The following is a 22,943-nucleotide window of genomic DNA, read 5'->3' on the forward strand; positions in this document are numbered from 1 at the left end:
GAGTTTTACGACAGTCGGTCATCCTGTAGCCGGTCATGTTTTGGAGATAAAAAATGTTTATAGTTGACGGGAAATTTGAAATTACATTTTGATAATTATGTGCTATTGAAAGATTGGAAGATTAATACTTGAACAATAGCTATAAAGTCATAAAAAATGCAAATGTTTTACAAAGACTTAAATAAATAAACAATGCTTAGCCTAGTGGGGCCACAAATAAAGTATGATGGCCTCCCAGGCTTATAATACACTGTGGGAAACCCTGAAATGTAATTAACTGTATGATAGAATCCTACCAATAAATCAATATACTTGTATCAACTAGTATACTGAAAAGTATGTTTTTTAAGATATATGAAACACAATTTCAGCACATTGTTATTAAAGGTATGAAGGACAGCTGCATTTGAACGTGACTGACTTTTAAGAGGCTACTTTAGCGAGCTTCCCGCATATTGTTTGTACCAAATAGGGTTAAAAACGTGTCTAAATCTGTACAAACACATGCTGTGGCACAAACTCACTAACATTAACTCATACAACTACCATCAGCAGATTTATAAACGTACACTTTCGGTCTTTTCAGTCTAAAAATTAACGAATAGAATAGAATAGAAATAGAAGGCAGATTGTAAATATACAAAAAGCTAACAACGACAACAAAAACTCAGCGGTTTTAGATTTTAGTAAGTTGTTTTTAAATACCAAATTAAAATCTTATGACAGATACGTTTGGCTTTTGTTTTTTTAGTAACTTCTTAATATCCTGTTTAAATTAGCAGATAAATTGTAAATAAAGATTTTTAAAAAACGGTTAAAAAAAAAAAAAGAGGTTCTATCAGCAACAAGCGGCTGTGATCACAGATACGAGAAACTTGGGAAAGATCATAGTAACCCTGGAAATTACAGACCAATAGCTTTAACATCTGTGTAAACTGATGGTGAATGAGAGATTGATACAATATTTGGAGTCAAAACATTTAATTGCTCCTTATCAGAGTGGCTTTCGTAGAGGGAGAGGAAAAATAGATCCTATTTTATGTTTAGAGGATGTAATACAAAATTTCGTTTTCAGTCTTATTTCATCCTTGAAGGAACTGATGGTACTTTTTACCATTTATTTACTGATTATATCTGCTTTGTTTTTGTATTTCTGCAAGATGTGATTGTCCATTAAATAAGTTTGCAAATAATGTTTAGATGTTTCTACAGCTGTGATAGCAGAAGAGACCTGAAGACACAGAGGTGGGGACTCGAGTCACTTGGACTCGAGTCAGACTCGAGTCGTTAAAATCACGACTTGAGACTTGACTTGAAAAAATGCTCAAATACTTGGACTTGACTTTGACTTTCATGCCATGGACCTTACCAAGCTCCGCCCAGAAACGCCCCTCGAAAGTCCCTCGAAAGTCCCACGTGACTTCATGTCTCACATTAACCTCCTCGCAGAGCTTAGGTTCTATGGGATTTTTTGTTTCGACTGACTGCAGAGTATTTCTGAGTCGATTAGTTTAGCATTTCTGCAGGATTTTCACAAAATATCAGCCACGACAATGGACAAGGGAACCAACAAGTTCATGTCATCTTTTTTGGACGACATCAAGATGTTTTAGCCACGTCATGCCTCTAACATTGTGCGAGTTGCAGCTAAATGCTACCAGTCGATGAGGAAAACGGCAGATCCTCAGACCTTCAGCATAAATATAGCCGTGGACAAGATCGCTGATGCCTGTTCTTGCAAGGCTGGGTGAGTTGGACATTCATGATTTGAGGGTTCAAATGTGCCTAGGACGGTACTCGGTGCTAGCGTGGCTAACACGATTACAGTTTAGTAAAAGCTAGCGTGGCTAACACGATTACAGTTTAGTAAAAAGCCTTTTCAGGTGAAATAAAATCTTTAATGTATGTCAGATATGGTACACATTGAAAATTTGATCTGTTCAGCTAACATAAAGCTGTAACAGACAGGCTTCAGGATGTAGAAGTTGTATCGGTACTGCCATTATGCCGTACTTGGCTAAAAGGTTTTCATAATGGATGTGTTTATTATTGACTTTATTTTTTTCATTCACTAAACACAAAGAAAGCAAAGCAATAATACTTGCGCCAGCAGACAATCCTTTGTTCTTATTGATCCTACGACGGTTGAGCTGCAAATGTGGTCGTGCACAAGCTTTAATCCAAGCAAGGCTTTCCGTTTCAGATTTTGGAAATCTGTGAATTTTAGTTCCACAAACACGATCAGGATACTTGACATCGCCTGTACAGATACCTCACTGATGGTAAAAACCTTTTTTTTTTAGTCCTGACGCTAAAACTTTCTGTCGGTCTGGTAGTCCACAATGTACATTAGCATGAGTTTGTGAGCCGGTAACCGACGTGATAGCTGCGCAGTGACGTAAAATGGGCATTAGCCAATGAAAGGCGGGCCCTGTGGTAAGGTCCATAGACTTGGGACTTGACTCGACTTGAAGCTGTTTACTTGAAAAGACTTGATATTTTTTACTCAAAGTCTTAAAATTTAAAGCACATTATTAATATAGTGGCGTCATTAATTAATTTCACACATTCCGTATTAATATCCGCAGACCGTCCCTCTGTTTTTCCTCTCTCCTTATGTATGTATGTGTGCGTAGCTGCAGCTCAACCAATCAAATTAACAGGATTTGGACATTTCGGCGACGCTGCAGAGCTCAGGGAACGAAAGACGAAATAACCACTCGAATATGCTTCCGCGAGTAATTTCTTTTTGGCTACGTAGGTTATGAACTTTTGAATAAAAAACAAACTGCAACTTGTAAAACATGCAAGAAGAAAATATCGGATGGAGATGCCACGACGTCCAACTTTGTCCGGCATTTGAAGCTTCACAAAGATGGTAGGTGGCACTTTTCTTTTGCTGTAAGATAGTTGACTTTAGCTAACTTCGTGTTAGCATGTGTACTCCGGGTTTAATTGGTGATGATTTACCATAAATCCAGTCCTTCAAATGCCTCCACAAATGATGTGCACCGTGTTAGCTCAGGAAGCCGGTGGATAGTGAGCGGTGCTCCGGAACAGAAAGCAGATTCTGGACCTGAACTCAGGGAACAGAGTCTCTCTGTCCCATCATGATGATGAGCCCGGGTCCTAGTATCATCTAAGGATGGTTGGTGTATTTGTAGACATCTACGTTGGGAAATTATATTGACAATATATTGTTTATTGCAGTCAGTGCATTAAGTCAACTGTTTTTGGCTTAATGCACTGACCGGCGTGACTGTCACAAGTCGCACAGAACCCATTTCCAAGTAGTATAGCTTTGCTAGGAAAAAAAAAAAGAATCCCGTTTTTTTTTTTTTTTGACCATCTTTCAAAAATTTCTGTAAAAATAAAAATTATACAATCTCACTGACCCGGAATATAACACTAAGTGGGATAGTTAACTGAGTAAGACATAAAATAATGAGCTCGTTATTTTGTGTTTAGTGATTCTGACCAGCTTGATTCACACCACATGTTTTTATCAATATTGAGATTTGAAATTGGCTGTAGATTAAACCCACTTGGCCTGGCAGATATTTATTTTACCATCACATCCAAATTCAAAACCATTCCACTTTATTTGCAATGATTTTGTTTTTTTTATGTGGTTTATTTGTTAAAACAGACCAAATACAGTGACTGTCCCAAATAAATTTTGTGTTTAGAATATCTGGCCCATATTTAAGGAGGACTGAAACTAACATACTTAGAAATAAAAGCAGATAAATAAATGCACCAGACCTTTCTGAGTTTACTTGTGATAACTTCATATATACTTATTTCATTTTTTGAAAACTTTTTTATTGAATATCAAGTTTATCAGAACTGCGCAATAAAGAGGTCCAATTTAAAAAGGTTTTTATACTTTGTGTTCAGCTGCACATGTTCTATCATTTGAGATAAATACAGATTTTAAAAAGAACAAATGGTCTATTTGAATTTTATGTATAATTGCAAATGATAAAAAAATAAAAACGACTCAAATTGACTTGAAATTAAAGGTTCCTGACTTGAGACTTGACTCGACTTTTGCCTGTTTTGACTTGGCTTGACCGTCTTTACTTGAGACTTGACTCGGACTTGAGGACAGAGACTTGAGACTTACTTGAGACTTGCAACACAGTGACTTGGTCACATCTCTGGAACAATGTAGGGAGGACACCTTTAAAACTGCTGTTTTACGGGTTATAAGGCTTTTCACTGAAGCTGCAGTGTGTAAAGGTACAGTTGACTTTACTGGATGATGTCATCTTTAAAAATAATCAGTCACTATCGTTTTAGCAAGCTGAGTTGCTCCCAGACCACAGACCCAGGGCAAATGATACCACTCTTAGGAACCAATCTTAATTAGGACTTTCCCTTCTAACTACTAAACTTTGAGGCTCCACTTTCTTCTCTAATCAATGGGTGTGGCCTCACAGCTTACAGTGCCTGACTACTGAAAGCGGGGGAAGAGTTGAGGTGTTGAAAAGGGCACTACAAGCTTTGGTTCTGCTTGACCCTGATAAGTCTGTGAAAGTGGTGTAAGTGGAAAGAGGGGGTTCATGTAATCTCCTGCAATCTCATAGTGACAAACTTTGTTACTCTTCTAAACTAAAGCAAAGATGGTATACAAGAATTTTTCCTGTGACAGCAAAAAGGTTTTTTGTAAGAAATGTCATATCTGTGTAGCTCACAATTCAACTAGAACTTTAGTGATCCCACAAGCAGTACATTCACCTCCAGATTGGCCATTTCAGCATTTGATGATGAATTTCATTGAACTAACACCTTCTGAAGGGAAAAGGTAGATATGTTTTCTAAGTATGTTGAGGCTTTCCCCACAAAAAACGCAGACAGTAGCGCTATAGCAAAAGCTTTGACAGAAATTATTTCTCGATGGGGAATACCTGATCTTATTTCAAGAGATACCTTACCAAGCTGCACCCAGAAACGCCCCTCGACAGTCCCACGTGACTGCATTGCTCACAAACAAAGCCTCGCAGGACTTAGTTTCTATGTCTAAACATGGCATATTTCGTTTTAACTGACTCTCTACAGAGTATTTCTGAATCGATTAGTGTTGGATTTCTGCTGGATTTTCAAAAAATATCAGCCATGACAATGGACAGAGGAACCAACAAGTTCATATAATCTTTTTTGGACGACATCAAGGTGTTTGAGCCACGGGATGCCTCCAACAATGTTGGATGCCTCCAACAATGGCATTTAGCCACAGCTAAATGCTACCGATCAATGAGGAAAACGGCAGATCCTCACACCCTCAGCATAAATATAGCCGTGGACAAGATCACTGATGGCTATTGTTCTTGTAAGGTAAGTCGGGCATTCATGGTTTAGAGGGTTACTTTTGAAATGACTGATTTCTGTTGTTTGCAAATGTTTCAGTATGCCTAGGCCTGATGCACGGTACTCGGTGCTAGCGTGGCTAACACGATTACAGTTTAGTAAAAGTTAGCGTGGCTAACACGATTATAGTTTAGTAAAAATCCTTTTCAAGTGAAATAAAATCTTTAATGTATGTCATACAGTACACATTGAATATTTGATCTGTTCAGCTAACGTAAAGCTGTAACAGACAGGCTTCAGGATGTAGAAGTTGTATCGGTACTGCCATTATGCTGTACTTGGCTAAAAGGTTTTCATAATGGACGTGTTTATTTTTGACTTTATTTTTTTCATTCACTAAACACAAAGAAAGCAAAGCAATAATGCTTACGCCAGCAGACAATCCTTTGTTCTTATTGATCCTACGACGGTTGAGCTGCAAATGCGGGCATGCACAAGCTTTAATCCAAGCAAGGCTTTCCGTTTCAGATTTTGGAAATCTGTGAATTTTGGTTCCACAAACACGATCAGGATACCTGACATCACCTGTACAGATACCTCACTGACGGAGAACCATTTTTGTTCAAGTCCTGACGCAAAAACTTTCAGTCGGTCTGGTAGTCCACAATGTACATTAGCATGAGTTTGTGAGACGGTAAGGCACGTGATAGCTGCGCAGTGACGTCAAATGGGCATTAGCCAATGAAACACAGACCCTGTGGTAAGGTATCCATGGAATGCATTTTGTAAACCAAGTGTTAAAAGACATAAGCACATTGTTTGGGTTTAAATTAAAGATGAACTGTGCGTATCATCCAGTCAGGAGGAGCTGTGGAACGTGAGAATGGCACGCTTAAAAACAAATTGGCAAAATGTTGTGTAAAAACAGGATTGTCCTGGCCAAACCCTTGGTTTTGATGTACATGAGAATGAGGACTAGAGCAAGAGCTGATCTAAGCCCTTTTGAAATTTTGTTTTGCCGATCTGCAACAACTGGAGGAGAAACCAGCAAAAATATGAATATACTAACTACTGTCGGGAATGGAAATCTTGATCGATGAATCATAATTTGTATTGACACACGGAGCATAAAATCAGCCAAGAAAAGCATTCAGACTTTACTTATTTTATTCACTTTCAGTGCTGAAAGGAGACGCTTTAACCATTACATCCGAGAAGAGTTTCTAAAAAAGTCTGTGCAGCGTCTGAGGAGAAAGAGGAGGGTAGCTGATTATATGGACTGAAGACACTCCCTGAAATCACACCATGTCTCTGTGGCCTGAGAAAACGTTTCTTTTTTGTGAGAAATGGACCTTGGTGTCTAACAGAATCAAACGTGTAACTTTACTATGGGCCTTTGTCTAACAGCTTGTGACTCTTTCTCGACCTTGGTAAAGCGTCTCAACACTACTAATATCATGGAAAATAGTATGTTAGAATCAGTGGTGGGAAGTATGTACTTAAGTACAATTTGTGTATCTGTACTTAAGTAGATTTAATAATGGATACTTTCTACTTTTACTCCACTACATTTTACAGTAAGTATCTGTACTTTCTACTTCACTACATTTCTACAAAACTGTCGCCTTACTCCTTACATCCAAGTCGCGTTGCTCTTTTTTTCCCGTTAAAATGTGAAGTACAGGGACTTTAGGTGGCGCCATAAAATCCGAGCAATAACGTGACTTACGTGTCTGTTGTTACCCATCGCCTCCCCTTTTACTCGCACGCGGAGCTCCAGACAGCGGACCAAAGAAAAGAAAAGTGGACAGAGTGCCGAGTATTTAAAAAAGTGGACAGTAAAATATTTTTTTGCTGAAGTCCGATCAATGGCGGTATGTCTGATATGCCAAGAAACGGTTGCCGTTTTCAAGGAGTACAATATCAGCCGTCACTTTGCCACAAAGCATGCTAACTACGCTAGCAAGCAATCAACACAAGAACGCGCGGCTACTGCTCAGAGGTTGGTAGCTAATTTAAAGACTCAGCAAAATGTTTTTCACCGACAAACTGCGATTCAAGAGTCAAGTACCAAGGCAAGTTTTTTGCTGGCAAGCCTTTCTCCGAAGGTGAGTTTTTGAAAGAATGCATGTTGGAGACAGCAGATCTCTTGTGTCCGACGTGATAATGTTACAAATATCTTTAAAATTTCCTCTACGGCCATATTTTTGTCCGTTTTCTCGTCAATATGCGAGAGCTTAGAGCGACACTACAGCTACAGTGGACACTGCAGCTACCGTGGACATGGTAGGTTTTCTCTTCCTAATATTAACTCTGATTTAAATATCCTGAACAAACTTGAGAACAAGCTGTTAATTTCAATGTTGTGGCAAACTTGCAGTCTCTAGATAAGGATCCAGAAAAGATCCCAGAGCCTTTCCACGAAGATCTGCAGGAGATAAAGAAGGAGATGGAAAAAAAAAAATTGGCTACCTTCTGCCACCAGCGGATCTTTGGCCAAACTTTGCTCTGGAGTCTCAAGGTGAGCTTTTAGAAATAAAATCATAAACCAGATTGCAGATTTTCAATACTAAGGTTTCTTGACTCAATATTTCTGTTTTTTGTGCAGGTGCAAAACTTGTGCACCATTTGACTTCAGCAACATTTCACAACAACAGAACATGTAGATTGTTTGGGATATATTTTCAACAACCCACAGGCCCAAGCATAGCCATTCAGGTTTGAACAACACTCAGAACATTAAATGAATATTATGCAAAGTGGTATTTCTGTTTGATAAAATATTAGGCTTTATGATTTTGATGACGATCAAGCAGGGGAGAATGTAACCAGGTGAAAAAATGGGTACATGTCAAATGTATTTTGTAAACCATCTTTTGCTTTTATTTCACCGACTGGTTGTAATTCTTGTTTGTGTCAGCATGTGGTGCTGTTTCTACAGAGAGGTCTAAAATTACCGGAAGTAGAAAAAACCTCTTGTTGATGTACTGTGGCGCTAACTGGTAAAACGGAAGAGAAGGAAATTTTTTGATCTGAGACCTGGTGGAGAAGACGACTGTATGGCCACATGAGAGAAGAATCCAAGTGTTCGGTAATTAATGTTGGAACTGAATTATCTTCAGTGGACAATGCTACAGAAATGATGCTAATGTCATTTTTTTCTGTTTGTCCTCTTCTAGAGGTGCCACTGCCGTTTGTTTTACTGCTATAGTTTTAGTTAGTATGTTTTATTTTGTATTAGGCACATTTTTTGGTATTGTGACTTTTATTTTGAAAATCTAAGTAGGAAGTGCATTCCAGAATGTTCGCTGGGGCACCAGAAAAAGGAAAGAAGCACGTGATGTAGCATGATGATAGCAAGTGGTTCCAATTAATTTAAGTTTAAGAATTCCTTTTTGTTTTCGCTCTCATTTCTACCTCACAAGAAACGGTCAGCCAGTGAGTTCGACGGTGGTGTTGTGTCAGTGGCACAAAAGTTATAAGAAGACTTGTATTAAAGATGACTAAACACCGGCAGTAGCGAGCTCTTTCTTGACAAAGAAGAGGTGGAAGTGATAGTTTGTTTAGCCGTTTTATGCTGTTAGATTTCAGCGCTGCGTTATACTCTGAGCGCTAACCGCATTGTTAGCCCGCCATTTCACCGAAGCTAAGGCTTTCTACTGTTCGAAATACGGGACATTTATTTCTCCATATATTGAATTTCATTCTTTTTATTTTGTTTCAACATTGTCTTTTTGAGAATAAAGAACCCCTTCTGTGTGAAGCTCCGTGTGCTGTATTAATCCCGGCTTCACATATTGGTACAATGAGTGGGGTCTCGTTCTTACATTTTTTTTTTCTCTCTGTGAGGACATGTATATGGCGGTGCAGCGTTAGCATTAAACGGCAGTGGTGAAGAAGTGGCCTACACCAGAGTGGACATGGGTATCGTATCTGTGTGGCGGCATCTGTTTCGAGATCAGAGGAGGACGTTGCTGAACAGTTTGTGCTGGCGTGGTTGAGAGGGATTTCAGCCGAGGTGATCGTCAGACCAGAACGCATTCCAGGCGGGAGAAAGCATCGCCCATCAGCGGTCTTGGAGCAGCCTAGGAGCATCCAGTGGACTCGGGATTTCAACCAATTTATCCTTTGCTATATACATTTCTATTGACTGTTAAGTGAACTTAAAAACAACAAAAACAAAACACAGAACATGTCTGACCAAGGTGAAAACTTTGAGATGGATGAAGAACAGTTGGTAGTGAATGATACAGAGGATAATGAACAGGATGGTGGACAGAACCTTGAACAAAAGGACATTGAACAAGCTGGGGTATTGCAACAACTAAGTTAGTTAGCCAGAAGACAAGAAGTAGGTACCGGCAACCAATTTTTTTTCTTTGTTTTTTGTACTCTGAATGTATTTTTCTATTACGTGTATTACCAGAATTAGAGCAGCCCATTATCTCTAACGGTTTCCGAGATTTTGGGGGGGTATGTGTACCTTGCCACAAATCCACCTTTGAGTAGAAAAAGATGGGATTTTTGAAAGCCGATTACTTAAATAATAAAATAAATTTGACATTTATTCGTAATGACATCCTTTAAATATAAATAAATCATATTGAAAAACATGAATATGTACAGTATAAATAGTTTACTTTTAAAATGAAGGTTCTTTAAAAAATGTAATTTTTAAAAATAAAACACATTTCAATATATACCCTGACAGCAGAGATGGCATGTTTGGGATACAATATTAAAAAATATATGTTGAAACCAAGCCCCAAAAAATATTTTGCCCATCCTGCTATGTGGTCTTAACATGCTCAATTTTTTGTAGGGGTCTGGGACTATTCAATAAAGATTAGACCGCAAAACTGCTTCCCTCAGGGTGGTGGTTCGCAGTTGAAATATACAACATTCAAGTTTCAGATGCATTTTTTATTCAAATTCTGATGGCACATATTTACTTCCACAGTTTTCGTCACAGAGTAGAAAAGCTTGAATTCTGGTTTGTCTATAGAGACTGGGGTTGTAAGGTCAATAGTTGCAAAGTGAGGTGTAACAAAATACAAATTTGCAAACGTTAGGTTTCCTTTTACGACTGTATTTGCATATGAATTACTTGTCAAAAGGTCTTATTGTTCCTTCCTGCATTGCCAATGGCTGTTAAACATGCAAAGACCTCAAATAAAGGTCAGGTCATGAAGTAGTAACTTTGCAAACCTTTCAGACACAAATTGTGTATGGGCGTGGAGACACACTAAGGTGAGGATAAAGTGGTAGGTGGATTGCATGTATTGTGTGCTGATCTGGACTTTCATGGAATGTGTAACTTTATTAGCAATCAGTAGCATTGAAATGATTTAAACAAGCATTTACTAACCACCATTTCAGAATGTGCAGGACATGAACACAGTTTCTGTGAAGTTTCCAATAAAGGCTCCAAAAAACCATCAGCTGAAGTGTGGCGCATGTATGCTTAGAGTTTGGAGCTTTATAAAAAGCTAATCAACAATTAGTTCTTTATTTTCTATTGAACAGCACCTCAGCTCCCTTCTAGGCTCAATACTACAGTACGCTGAAATTTCTATTAAGACTTTCACTAACAAAAACAATGTTAAACCTACTAATTCGGGTTCGGAGGCTGTTGACATCAGAAAAAAGGCAACAATAGTTTGCTTCTAACTTGGTTTTTAAACAATTAAGGATTGTTATTGCTTTATCATTAAAGATGCATCACGTTAGTTAAATATGTAAATAAATGCCATTAATTGCATTTATGAGGACATGTAAAATGTTATATAAAGTGACACCAGACAGACTTACAGCAATAACTTTATTGAACTTTGGTGTGACCACAACATCACAAGAATCCAAGTCCAACCATGAACATTGTGCAAACATCAGTCACATTGTATACAGTTAAAGTAAAAGTCCCATCACTGCATTGCGCACATGTGTTCCCTGCGCATCCAGAGCTTGTGTCATCAGCTCGGGCTGCAGTGCTGCTGTAGTGTCTTCATTCAATGTTGTCTCGTACATCTCCCCATGGCCCTCACACAGGTTGTGAAGAGCACAGCAGGTGAGCACCATGGATTTCACCAAGTTGACATCACAGTCATTCCTTTTAAGGAGGCAGCGCCACCTTCCCTTCAACCTTCCAAAGGCATTCTCCACCACCACGCGGGCACGGCTCAGCTTGTTGTTAAATGTTTGTTTTTCTGCTCCAAGCCTTCCTGTATCACTGAATGGTTTCATTAGCCAGTCCTGAAGAGGATAAGCAGCATCCCCAAGGATGTAGAAGCCAACTTCAGCAGCACCTATCCTCAGCTTTTGGGTAGGAAGAAGACGCCCCTGGCCAACAAACTACCACAGAGTAGACAAACGCAGGACTCTGGCATCGTGTAAACTCCCTGGTTGTCCTGCGAAGACATTCCAAAAGAGACCTTTACCGTCGACAGCACCTTGGAGGATTATGGAGTGCCAACCCTTTTGATTGTAATAGTCCGTGTGGTATTCTTGAGGTGCTATGATTGGTATGTGAGAGCCATCAATAGCACCCACACAGTTTGGAAACCCCCACTTGTTTTCAAAGAGCTCTGCCATTTCCCTGAATTTTCTTTCATCTGGAAAACAAAGGGAGACGCCTTCTGAGTTAATTGCAGCCCTTAGAGTCCACTGTTCAATTACTTTTGGTCCCTTGAAAAAGAGGAGGCTATGCATTACAGAGCTATGATTTCTAAACCCTTTCTCCGATTTGGAAGTGGAAACTCTCATACTGCAGCTGGGAGCGTGCACTTTCAGCCCATATTATATATATAATTGTATTTCTGAACATGTTTTTGTAAACAGCTAAAATAACAAAACTTGTGTCACTGTCCAAATATTTCTGGCTCATGTGATGTTGCTTGACTTACATAGACAGAAAATTCCTTTGGAGCACTGGAGATTGTGAAAGTCGGGGATATGCTCTTAGGAATATGACCCACGGACACGTGAGTAACGGTGATTTTGTGGGACAGTTTGATGGATAAACGCCCTGGGAAGCCTGCAAAGGCCCAACATTGTCCAGGAATCAGATTATTTCTTCCCTGAAGACAAAACAAAGTTTAGGTGGGGTACCAAGACTAATTAGAAAAGAAAATCATGAAGCCTAATATTTTTATCAAACAGAAATTCCACTTTGCATAATATTCATTTAATGTTCTGAGTGTTATTCAAACCTGAATGGCTATGCTTGGGCCTTTGGGTTGCTTTTGAAAATATATCCCAAACAATCTACATGTTCTGTTGTTGTGAAATCTTGCTGAAGTCAAATGGTGCACAAGTTTGCATCTGCACAAAAAAACAGAAATATTGAGTCAAGAAACCTTAATACTGAAAATTTGCAATCTGGTTCATGATCTTATTTCTAATAGCTCACCTTGAGACTCCAGAGCAAAGTTTGGCCAAAGATCCGCTGGTGGCAGAAGGTAGTCGAATTTCTTTTTCATCTCCTTCTTCATCTCCTGCACATCTTCGTGGAAAGGCTCTGGGATCTTTTCTGGATCCTTATCTAGAGACTGAAAGTTTGTCACAACATTGAAATTAACAGTTTGTTCTTAAGTTTGTTCAGGATATTTAAATCAGAGTTAATATTAGGAAGAGAAAACCTACTATGTCCACTGTAGCTGTAGTGTCCACTGTAGCTGCAGTGTCCACTGTAGCTGTAGTGTCCACTGTAGCTGCAGTGTCCTCTGTAGGTAGAGTAACAAATGACTCTGAAGATCGCAAGTGCCGAGCAGAAAATAGGCAGCTACATCCTGATGAACATGAGCAGAAGATGACAGTCAGTGACATAGCATAAAAAATACAGACTTTCTACAACACTTTTAAATTGCTTGTTTGTGGAAGGAGAGTATTTACCAAAAAGGAGCAAGATGAAAAAGATGATCCCACGACGTTGCATCAGAGTGACAATCTCCTCTTTTATATTGAAAATCATATCATTATCCTGGTAGCTGTCCAAACTGTCTCCATCAATTAGTCCCCTTCTTATTAAGCGTTTTCTTCGCATACTCCTGGCCCAAGATGGAAAAAATACAAGTGTTTACATTGATCAGCGGATGACTGTTAAACATAATAGCTAAAAAAATGCTTATTTAATATACCTGACTCTCGTCTCTCGGTATGAGATTGTTTGTTCTCCATTCGAACCGTAGTATCCATTATTTGCTAAACGAAGGCTTCGTTTCTACGTAGCTGCACAAAAAGAGAAAAAACAAAGTCATGCGGGATCGCTGTCACAAAGCATTTTAAACACACACACACACATACATATATATATGACTTTGCTGAAAGACGATGTTTGAGCTTTCACGGTGTCCGTAGTTCCCTAGATGAACGCGTTGAACAAGCGCATGCTTGTTATGAGCGCTAGGAACCTATCTGATAGGGAAACGCAAATCGACGTAACACCTGTTGAGGCGGGTCACTTTGCCCTGTGTATTGTCTGAAAAATCTGCAATCTGGTTTATGATCTTATTGTAGCGTCCCGGTTGAAAAGATGGTCTCTCTAACTGATGGTTCACGATTCTTTATTCGTGAACAAACAGCCTTTGTTCATGAACACACCGCAAGAGCTACAAACATACAAATAAAATACCATTAGTAACTCTTAGTGGTTCTAACCTTTTACCTTAACCTATAAACCTCACTTTATATAATATCATTAAATTTACAATACATGCATTTAATTAACTAACATTTCTGTATTACAAATGAACTAAAACGTATTCTAACTGTTTCAACTGTTTGACAGTTACTCAAATATCAACAACATTTCATGTCGGAACATAAAAATTACACTCAATAAATACAATTCAGTCGTAAAAACACCCACCTTGTTCCCACATCAACCGAACGCTAGTTAATTGATTGCCCGGACCCCAATTGAACCACCTCTTAGCTATCCTCCTTCGACCGTGACTCGCAAGCTCGCTCACTCTCCGCACCACGTCCAAAACAGCCAACCGTCAACCACCGTCAGAGGTTTGTGCAGATCGCCCAGCAACCCAGTACCCCAAACAATCATCTTTAAATCAAAACAATCAAAACGCAACAAAAAAAACAAAACAAAACAATTACATATATGTATCAATAAAGTTATTTACACTATTTTTCTTGATTGTCTTTTCTGTCTGTTATAAATAAATAAACGTCTTCCACAAGCAAACTAGACAGTTCTCCACGGTGCTCACCTGAACGGCGTCGTTGCTTGGACATCAGCGGTGTGGAAAGCACGTCTGGACTAGCGTTACTGGAGTCAGAACAGCTGGGCTCCGAAGAGGGCAGAGATGACGGGGAGTCCTCCGTCTCGTTTTCAGACTCCATGCGTGAGGAGCTGGATGCTGTGCACAGTGGAGATGGGATAATTAAAATGTGGACAAATAAAATGCACTCTGAGTTTTGCTTATAAGAACGCTCATGACCTAATGATGCAGAGTACAATTCATGCTCTGTTACCTGGATATTTTGCCATATCATAGCATGTGTTAACTCACATTTACAACTGTTTTGTGGTTCAGTGTGAGAATATATAGAGCTGGTGGAAAAGGGGCATTAGAGGTTCCTCAAGGTTCCCCTGTGCCCTGCCCAAGACTCTGCCTTCCTGTACTCTTCCAGTGCCGGCTCCAGATGGGCCCCCAGATCCTCATAGTGCTCCTCCCAAGTCTCCGCCTGGCCCTCCAGAGCCTGCAGCCGGTCCCAAGAGGTCCTAGAAACGCCCCCCGCGGCTCCAGCTCCGCCCCCGTCGTCGCCCTCCTCCTCCTCATGTGTCGACTACCCCATGCACTGTAAAATTATAGAGGCATGTGTAGTCCAGTTGACCCCAGTTGTTTTTCACCTTTAGACTGATGTGACTGAAGGAGTCCATTTTTCTTCCTGTTAGCCAAGAAAGATGCAAATTAGGAGGTTTAGATTGATGATCCATAGCTACAAATAGACAAGACAGTGGAAACAAAGGAGATCTGCTTAAAGTGCATGGAAGCCCAGTTTAACTGTCCTTGCTGTAAATATATTTTGCATAGATTTTTTCAAGATACCATGGAATTAAACTAATATCTAGTAAGACTGGACATTTATTTTGATTTGTTTCTTATCGTTATACAACTAACTATTTTGTGATAACAGATTGATAGATTTTGTTATAAGACATAATAAAAGTTGGTGTGAAGAACCTAATGGTTGTATGTTAGGAACAATTACCAATATTTATAACAGGGTCAGTCACTCTTGGCTTCTGTAAGAACTGTTGTATTTGGTTAATAAAATATTAATTCAACATATTTACAGGAAGCTTGAAGGTCTGTAAGCTGTCACCATCTTCGTCATATTGAAAAGTTCCCAAAAAACTCTCCTGATCGTCTGAATGCTTCTTTCCCTGAGACAAAATTAGATAGAAATCCAGTTCATTATCTTGATCTTTCTATATATGTGAAATTTAGTTGGTGCATCTTAAAACATATCACACCCTGAGATAAGCAGAAAATTATTTGTGCACACAGAAAGTTTGGATGTGATCAAGTGATGTCATACTAAATCATTGCCAACACATTTTAAAGCCCCTTCTTCCACACTATAGGTGGACACATATATAAGATACATGTGATGTTGCTTGACTTACATAGACAGAAAATTCCTTCGGAGCACTGGAGATTGTGAAAGTCGAGGATATGCTCTTAGGAATATGACCCACGGACACGTGAGTAACGGTGATTTTGTGGGACAGTTTGATGGATAAACGCCCTGGGAAGCCTGCAAAGGCCCAACATTGTCCAGGAATCAGATTATTTCTTCCCTGAAGACAGAGTACAAAACAAAGTTTAGGTGGGGTACCAAGACTAATTAGAAAAGAAAATCATGAAGCCTAATATTTTTATCAATTTGCATAATATTCATTTAATGTTCTGAGTGTTATTCAAACCTGAATGGCTATGCTTGGGCCTTTGGGTTGCTTTTGAAAATATATCCCAAACAATCTACATGTTCTGTTGTTGTGAAATCTTGCTGAAGTCAAATGGTGCACAAGTTTGCATCTGCACAAAAAAACAGAAATATTGAGTCAAGAAACCTTAATACTGAAAATCTGCAATCTGGTTTATGATCTTATTTCTAATAGCTCACCTTGAGACTCCAGAGCAAAGTTTGGCCAAAGATCCGCTGGTGGCAGAAGGTAGTCGAATTTCTTTTTCATCTCCTTCTTCATCTCCTGCAGATCTTCGTGGAAAGGCTCTGGGATCTTTTCTGGATCCTTATCTAGAGACTGAAAGTTTGTCACAACATTGAAATTAACAGTTTGTTCTTAAGTTTGTTCAGGATATTTAAATCAGAGTTAATATTAGGAAGAGAAAACCTACTATGTCCACTGTAGCTGTAGTGTCCACTGTAGCTGCAGTGTCCTCTGTAGGTAGAGTAACAAATGACTCTGAAGATCGCAAGTGCTGAGCAGAAAATAGGCAGCTACATCCTGATGAACATGAGCAGAAGATGACAGTCAGTGACATAGCATAAAAAATACAGACTTTCTACAACACTTTTAAATTGCTTGTTTGTGGAAGGAGAGTATTTACCAAAAAGGAGCAAGATGAAAAAGATGATCCCACGACGTTGCATCAGAGTGACAATCTCCTCTTTTATATTGAAAATCATATCATTATCCTGGTAGCTGTCCAAACTGTCTCCATCAATTAGTCCCCTTCTTATTAAGCGTTTTCTTCGCATACTCCTGGCCCAAGATGGAAAAAATACAAGTGTTTACATTGATCAGCGGATGACTGTTAAACATAATAGCTAAAAAAATGCTTATTTAATATACCTGACTCTCGTCTCTCGGTATGAGATTGTTTGTTCTCCATTCGAACCGTAGTATCCATTATTTGCTAAACGAAGGCTTCGTTTCTACGTAGCTGCACAAAAAGAGAAAAAACAAAGTCATGCGGGATCGCTGTCACAAAGCATTTTAAACACACACACACATACATATATATATGACTTTGCTGAAAGACGATGTTTGAGCTTTCACGGTGTCCGTAGTTCCCTAGATGAACGCGTTGAACAAGCGCATGCTTGTTATGAGCGCTAGGAACCTATCTGATAGGGAAACGCAAATCGACGTAACACCTGTTGAGGCGGGTCACTTTGCCCTGTGTATTGTCTGAAAAATCTGCAATCTGGTTTATGATCTTATTGTAGCGTCCCGGTTGAAAAGATGGTCTCTCTAACTGATGGTTCACGATTCTTTATTCGTGAACAAACAGCCTTTGTTCATGAACACACCGCAAGAGCTACAAACATACAAATAAAATACCATTAGTAACTCTTAGTGGTTCTAACCTTTTACCTTAACCTATAAACCTCACTTTATATAATATCATTAAATTTACAATACATGCATTTAATTAACTAACATTTCTGTATTACAAATGAACTAAAACGTATTCTAACTGTTTCAACTGTTTGACAGTTACTCAAATATCAACAACATTTCATGTCGGAACATAAAAATTACACTCAATAAATACAATTCAGTCGTAAAAACACCCACCTTGTTCCCACATCAACCGAACGCTAGTTAATTGATTGCCCGGACCCCAATTGAACCACCTCTTAGCTATCCTCCTTCGACCGTGACTCGCAAGCTCGCTCACTCTCCGCACCACGTCCAAAACAGCCAACCGTCAACCACCGTCAGAGGTTTGTGCAGATCGCCCAGCAACCCAGTACCCCAAACAATCATCTTTAAATCAAAACAATCAAAACGCAACAAAAAAAACAAAACAAAACAATTACATATATGTATCAATAAAGTTATTTACACTATTTTTCTTGATTGTCTTTTCTGTCTGTTATAAATAAATAAACGTCTTCCACAAGCAAACTAGACAGTTCTCCACGGTGCTCACCTGAACGGCGTCGTTGCTTGGACATCAGCGGTGTGGAAAGCACGTCTGGACTAGCGTTACTGGAGTCAGAACAGCTGGGCTCCGAAGAGGGCAGAGATGACGGGGAGTCCTCCGTCTCGTTTTCAGACTCCATGCGTGAGGAGCTGGATGCTGTGCACAGTGGAGATGGGATAATTAAAATGTGGACAAATAAAATGCACTCTGAGTTTTGCTTATAAGAACGCTCATGACCTAATGATGCAGAGTACAATTCATGCTCTGTTACCTGGATATTTTGCCATATCATAGCATGTGTTAACTCACATTTACAACTGTTTTGTGGTTCAGTGTGAGAATATATAGAGCTGGTGGAAAAGGGGCATTAGAGGTTCCTCAAGGTTCCCCTGTGCCCTGCCCAAGACTCTGCCTTCCTGTACTCTTCCAGTGCCGGCTCCAGATGGGCCCCCAGATCCTCATAGTGCTCCTCCCAAGTCTCCGCCTGGCCCTCCAGAGCCTGCAGCCGGTCCCAAGAGGTCCTAGAAACGCCCCCCGCGGCTCCAGCTCCGCCCCCGTCGTCGCCCTCCTCCTCCTCATGTGTCGACTACCCCATGCACTGTAAAATTATAGAGGCATGTGTAGTCCAGTTGACCCCAGTTGTTTTTCACCTTTAGACTGATGTGACTGAAGGAGTCCATTTTTCTTCCTGTTAGCCAAGAAAGATGCAAATTAGGAGGTTTAGATTGATGATCCATAGCTACAAATAGACAAGACAGTGGAAACAAAGGAGATCTGCTTAAAGTGCATGGAAGCCCAGTTTAACTGTCCTTGCTGTAAATATATTTTGCATAGATTTTTTCAAGATACCATGGAATTAAACTAATATCTAGTAAGACTGGAGATTTATTTTGATTTGTTTCTTATCGTTATACAACTAACTATTTTGTGATAACAGATTGATAGATTTTGTTATAAGACATAATAAAAGTTGGTGTGAAGAACCTAATGGTTGTATGTTAGGAACAATTACCAATATTTATAACAGGGTCAGTCACTCTTGGCTTCTGTAAGAACTGTTGTATTTGGTTAATAAAATATTAATTCAACATATTTACAGGAAGCTTGAAGGTCTGTAAGCTGTCACCATCTTCGTCATATTGAAAAGTTCCCAAAAAACTCTCCTGATCGTCTGAATGCTTCTTTCCCTGAGACAAAATTAGATAGAAATCCAGTTCCTTATCTTGATCTTTCTATATGTGAAATTTAGTTGGTGCATCTTAAAACATATCACACCCTGAGATAAGCAGAAAATTATTTGTGCACACAGAAAGTTTGGATGTGATCAAGTGATGTCATACTAAATCATTGCCAACACATTTTAAAGCCCCTTCTTCCACACTATAGGTGGACACATATATAAGATACATGTGATGTTGCTTGACTTACATAGACAGAAAATTCCTTCGGAGCACTGGAGATTGTGAAAGTCGAGGATATGCTCTTAGGAATATGACCCACGGACACGTGAGTAACGGTGATTTTGTGGGACAGTTTGATGGATAAACGCCCTGGGAAGCCTGCAAAGGCCCAACATTGTCCAGGAATCAGATTATTTCTTCCCTGAAGACAAAACAAAGTTTAGGTGGGGTACCAAGACTAATTAGAAAAGAAAATCATGAAGCCTAATATTTTTATCAAACAGAAATTCCACTTTGCATAATATTCATTTAATGTTCTGAGTGTTATTCAAACCTGAATGGCTATGCTTGGGCCTTTGGGTTGCTTTTGAAAATATATCCCAAACAATCTACATGTTCTGTTGTTGTGAAATCTTGCTGAAGTCAAATGGTGCACAAGTTTGCATCTGCACAAAAAAACAGAAATATTGAGTCAAGAAACCTTAATACTGAAAATCTGCAATCTGGTTTATGATCTTATTTCTAATAGCTCACCTTGAGACTCCAGAGCAAAGTTTGGCCAAAGATCCGCTGGTGGCAGAAGGTAGTCGAATTTCTTTTTCATCTCCTTCTTCATCTCCTGCAGATCTTCGTGGAAAGGCTCTGGGATCTTTTCTGGATCCTTATCTAGAGACTGAAAGTTTGTCACAACATTGAAATTAACAGTTTGTTCTTAAGTTTGTTCAGGATATTTAAATCAGAGTTAATATTAGGAAGAGAAAACCTACTATGTCCACTGTAGCTGTAGTGTCCACTGTAGCTGCAGTGTCCTCTGTAGGTAGAGTAACAAATGACTCTGAAGATCGCAAGTGCCGAGCAGAAAATAGGCAGCTACATCCTGATGAACATGAGCAGAAGATGACAGTCAGTGACATAGCATAAAAAATACAGACTTTCTACAACACTTTTAAATTGCTTGTTTGTGGAAGGAGAGTATTTACCAAAAAGGAGCAAGATGAAAAAGATGATCCCACGACGTTGCATCAGAGTGACAATCTCCTCTTTTATATTGAAAATCATATCATTATCCAAAAGAGAAAAAACAAAGTCATGCGGGATCGCTGACTGTCACAAAGCATTTTAAACACACACACACATACATATATATATGACTTTGCTGAAAGACGATGTTTGAGCTTTCACGGTGTCCGTAGTTCCCTAGATGAACGCGTTGAACAAGCGCATGCTTGTTATGAGCGCTAGGAACCTATCTGATAGGGAAACGCAAATCGACGTAACACCTGTTGAGGCGGGTCACTTTGCCCTGTGTATTGTCTGAAAAATCTGCAATCTGGTTTATGATCTTATTGTAGCGTCCCGGTTGAAAAGATGGTCTCTCTAACTGATGGTTCACGATTCTTTATTCGTGAACAAACAGCCTTTGTTCATGAACAAACCGCAAGAGCTACAAACATACAAATAAAATACCATTAGTAACTCTTAGTGGTTCTAACCTTTTACCTTAACCTATAAACCTCACTTTATATAATATCATTAAATTTACAATACATGCATTTAATTAACTAACATTTCTGTATTACAAATGAACTAAAACGTATTCTAACTGTTTCAACTGTTTGACAGTTACTCAAATATCAACAACATTTCATGTCGGAACATAAAAATTACACTCAATAAATACAATTCAGTCGTAAAAACACCCACCTTGTTCCCACATCAACCGAACGCTAGTTAATTGATTGCCCGGACCCCAATTGAACCACCTCTTAGCTATCCTCCTTCGACCGTGACTCGCAAGCTCGCTCACTCTCCACACCACGTCCAAAACAGCCAACCGTCAACCACCGTCAGAGGTTTGTGCAGATCGCCCAGCAACCCAGTACCCCAAAAAAATCATCTTTAAATCTAAACAATCAAAACGCAACAAAAAACAAAACAAAACAATTACATATATGTATCAATAAAGTTATTTACACTTATTTCTAATAGCTCATCTTGAGACTCCAGAGCAAAGTTTGGCTAAAGATCCGCTGGTGGCAGAAGGTAGCCGAATTTTTTTTTCATCTTCTTCTTCATCTGCTGCAGATCTTCGTGGAAAGGCTCTGGGATCTTTTCTGGATCCTTATCTAGAGACTGAAAGTTTGCCACAACATTGAAATTAACAGTTTGTTCTTAAGTTTCTTCAGGATATTTAAATCAGAGTTAATATTAGGAAGAGAAAACCAACCATGTCCACTGTAGCTGTTGTGTCCACTGTAGCTGCAGTGTCCACTGTAGCTGTTGTGTCCTCTGTAGTTAGAGTAACAAATGACTCTGAAGATCGCAAGTGCCGAGCAGAAAATAGGCAGCTACATCCTGATGAACATGAGCAGAAGATGACAGTCAGTGACATAGCATAAAAAATACAGACTTTCTACAACACTTTCAAATTGCTTGTTTGTGGAAGGAGAGTATTTACCAAAAAGGAGCAAGATGAAAAAGATGATCCCACGACGTTGCATCAGAGTGACAATCTCCTCTTTTATATTGAAAATCATATCATTATCCTGGTAGCTGTCCAAACTGTCTCCATCTATTAGTCCCCTTCTTATTAAGCGTTTTCTTCGCATACTCCTGGCCCAAGATGGAAAAAATACAAATGTTTAAATGTGTACATTGATCAGCAGATGACTGTTAAACATAATAGCTAAAAAAAATGCTTATATAATATACCTGACTCTCGTTTCTCGGTATGAGATTGTTGGTTCTCCATTCGAGTCGTAGTATCTATTAACTGCTAAACGAAGGCTTCGTTTCAACGTAGCTGCACAAAAAGAGAAAAAACAAAGTCATGCGGGATCGCTGACTGTCACAAAGCATTTTAAATACATACACACACACACACACACACACGCATATACGAGTATTAAACGTATATATATATAACTATATATAACATATATATATATATACATTAAAAAAATTTTATGACTTCGCTGAAAGACGTTTGACCTTTCACGGAACACGCTCTATGAAAGCTCTGTATAAGCGCGTGCTTATGAGCGCTAGGAACGTATCTGATGGGGTAACACGAATCGACGTAACACCTGGCTGGTCACTTTGCCTTGTGTATTGTCTTGAAGGCATGGCGGCGGGTTAAACTGTGGAACAGATTAGTTTCCCCCAGACTTTCAGAAGTTTGTGATTTTGAAGCTATGTGTTTTATTCGGTCTGTTCACTAATTGCAAAGAAAAAAAATGTTAAGAAGTATTTTGCAAAGCATGTTCACTTGTCTAAGGTTAATTATTTAGTAGGGTTTGCAGAATATTTT

The 22,943-nt window shown here is 39.1% G+C and overlaps 3 protein-coding genes across 3 annotated transcripts in view; all 3 read right to left on the reverse strand.

Moving 5' to 3' along the window:
• LOC145547722 (ribonuclease P protein subunit p38-like) overlaps positions 1-22,943 on the reverse strand; it is a 50,293-nt gene that overhangs the window by 14,059 nt on the left and 13,291 nt on the right. The gene's annotated exons all lie outside the window — the stretch shown is intronic.
• On the reverse strand, positions 11,121-14,383 carry LOC145547723 (uncharacterized). The gene is made up of 8 exons (XM_081597613.1): positions 14,180-14,383; positions 13,449-13,539; positions 13,204-13,358; positions 12,955-13,100; positions 12,722-12,860; positions 12,522-12,633; positions 12,216-12,389; positions 11,121-11,924 (listed from the first exon to the last, which is right to left on the reverse strand). Exons 3-6 carry the CDS (start codon positions 13,352-13,354, stop codon positions 12,611-12,613), a joined length of 459 nt encoding a protein of 152 aa, XP_081453739.1. The 5' UTR covers positions 13,355-13,358; positions 13,449-13,539; positions 14,180-14,383; the 3' UTR covers positions 11,121-11,924; positions 12,216-12,389; positions 12,522-12,610.
• Positions 15,628-20,721, reverse strand: LOC145547725 (uncharacterized). Its single transcript, XM_081597615.1, has 15 exons — positions 20,614-20,721; positions 20,401-20,510; positions 20,168-20,306; positions 19,968-20,079; positions 19,662-19,835; positions 19,331-19,420; positions 18,543-18,921; positions 18,240-18,389; positions 17,153-17,243; positions 16,908-17,062; positions 16,695-16,804; positions 16,462-16,600; positions 16,262-16,373; positions 15,962-16,135; positions 15,628-15,718 (listed from the first exon to the last, which is right to left on the reverse strand). The coding sequence occupies exons 10-13, from the start codon at positions 17,056-17,058 to the stop codon at positions 16,351-16,353; spliced, it is 423 nt and encodes a 140-aa protein (XP_081453741.1). The 5' UTR covers positions 17,059-17,062; positions 17,153-17,243; positions 18,240-18,389; positions 18,543-18,921; positions 19,331-19,420; positions 19,662-19,835; positions 19,968-20,079; positions 20,168-20,306; positions 20,401-20,510; positions 20,614-20,721; the 3' UTR covers positions 15,628-15,718; positions 15,962-16,135; positions 16,262-16,350.

Source organism: Poecilia reticulata, chromosome 16, assembly GCF_904066995.2.
Source record: "Poecilia reticulata chromosome 16, P_reticulata-male-v2, whole genome shotgun sequence".
In the NCBI taxonomy this organism is placed as follows: domain Eukaryota; kingdom Metazoa; phylum Chordata; class Actinopteri; order Cyprinodontiformes; family Poeciliidae; genus Poecilia; species Poecilia reticulata.

Bases quoted from the DNA above. Each gene is read 5' to 3' on its own strand.
- LOC145547723 (XM_081597613.1), bottom strand. From the start codon at position 13,354: ATGCGAAGAAAACGCTTAATAAGAAGGGGACTAATTGATGGAGACAGT. The intron at 12,861-12,954 runs GTAGGTTTTCTC...ACAAACTTTCAG, and splicing joins CTACAGCTACAGTGGACATA to TCTCTAGATAAGGATCCAGA. The intron at 12,634-12,721 runs GTGAGCTATTAG...TTTTTTGTGCAG, and splicing joins CTTTGCTCTGGAGTCTCAAG to ATGCAAACTTGTGCACCATT.
- LOC145547725 (XM_081597615.1), bottom strand. From the start codon at position 17,058: ATGCGAAGAAAACGCTTAATAAGAAGGGGACTAATTGATGGAGACAGT. The intron at 16,805-16,907 runs GTAAATACTCTC...CATGTTCATCAG, and splicing joins TTTCATCTTGCTCCTTTTTG to GATGTAGCTGCCTATTTTCT. The intron at 16,374-16,461 runs GTGAGCTATTAG...TTTTTTGTGCAG, and splicing joins CTTTGCTCTGGAGTCTCAAG to ATGCAAACTTGTGCACCATT.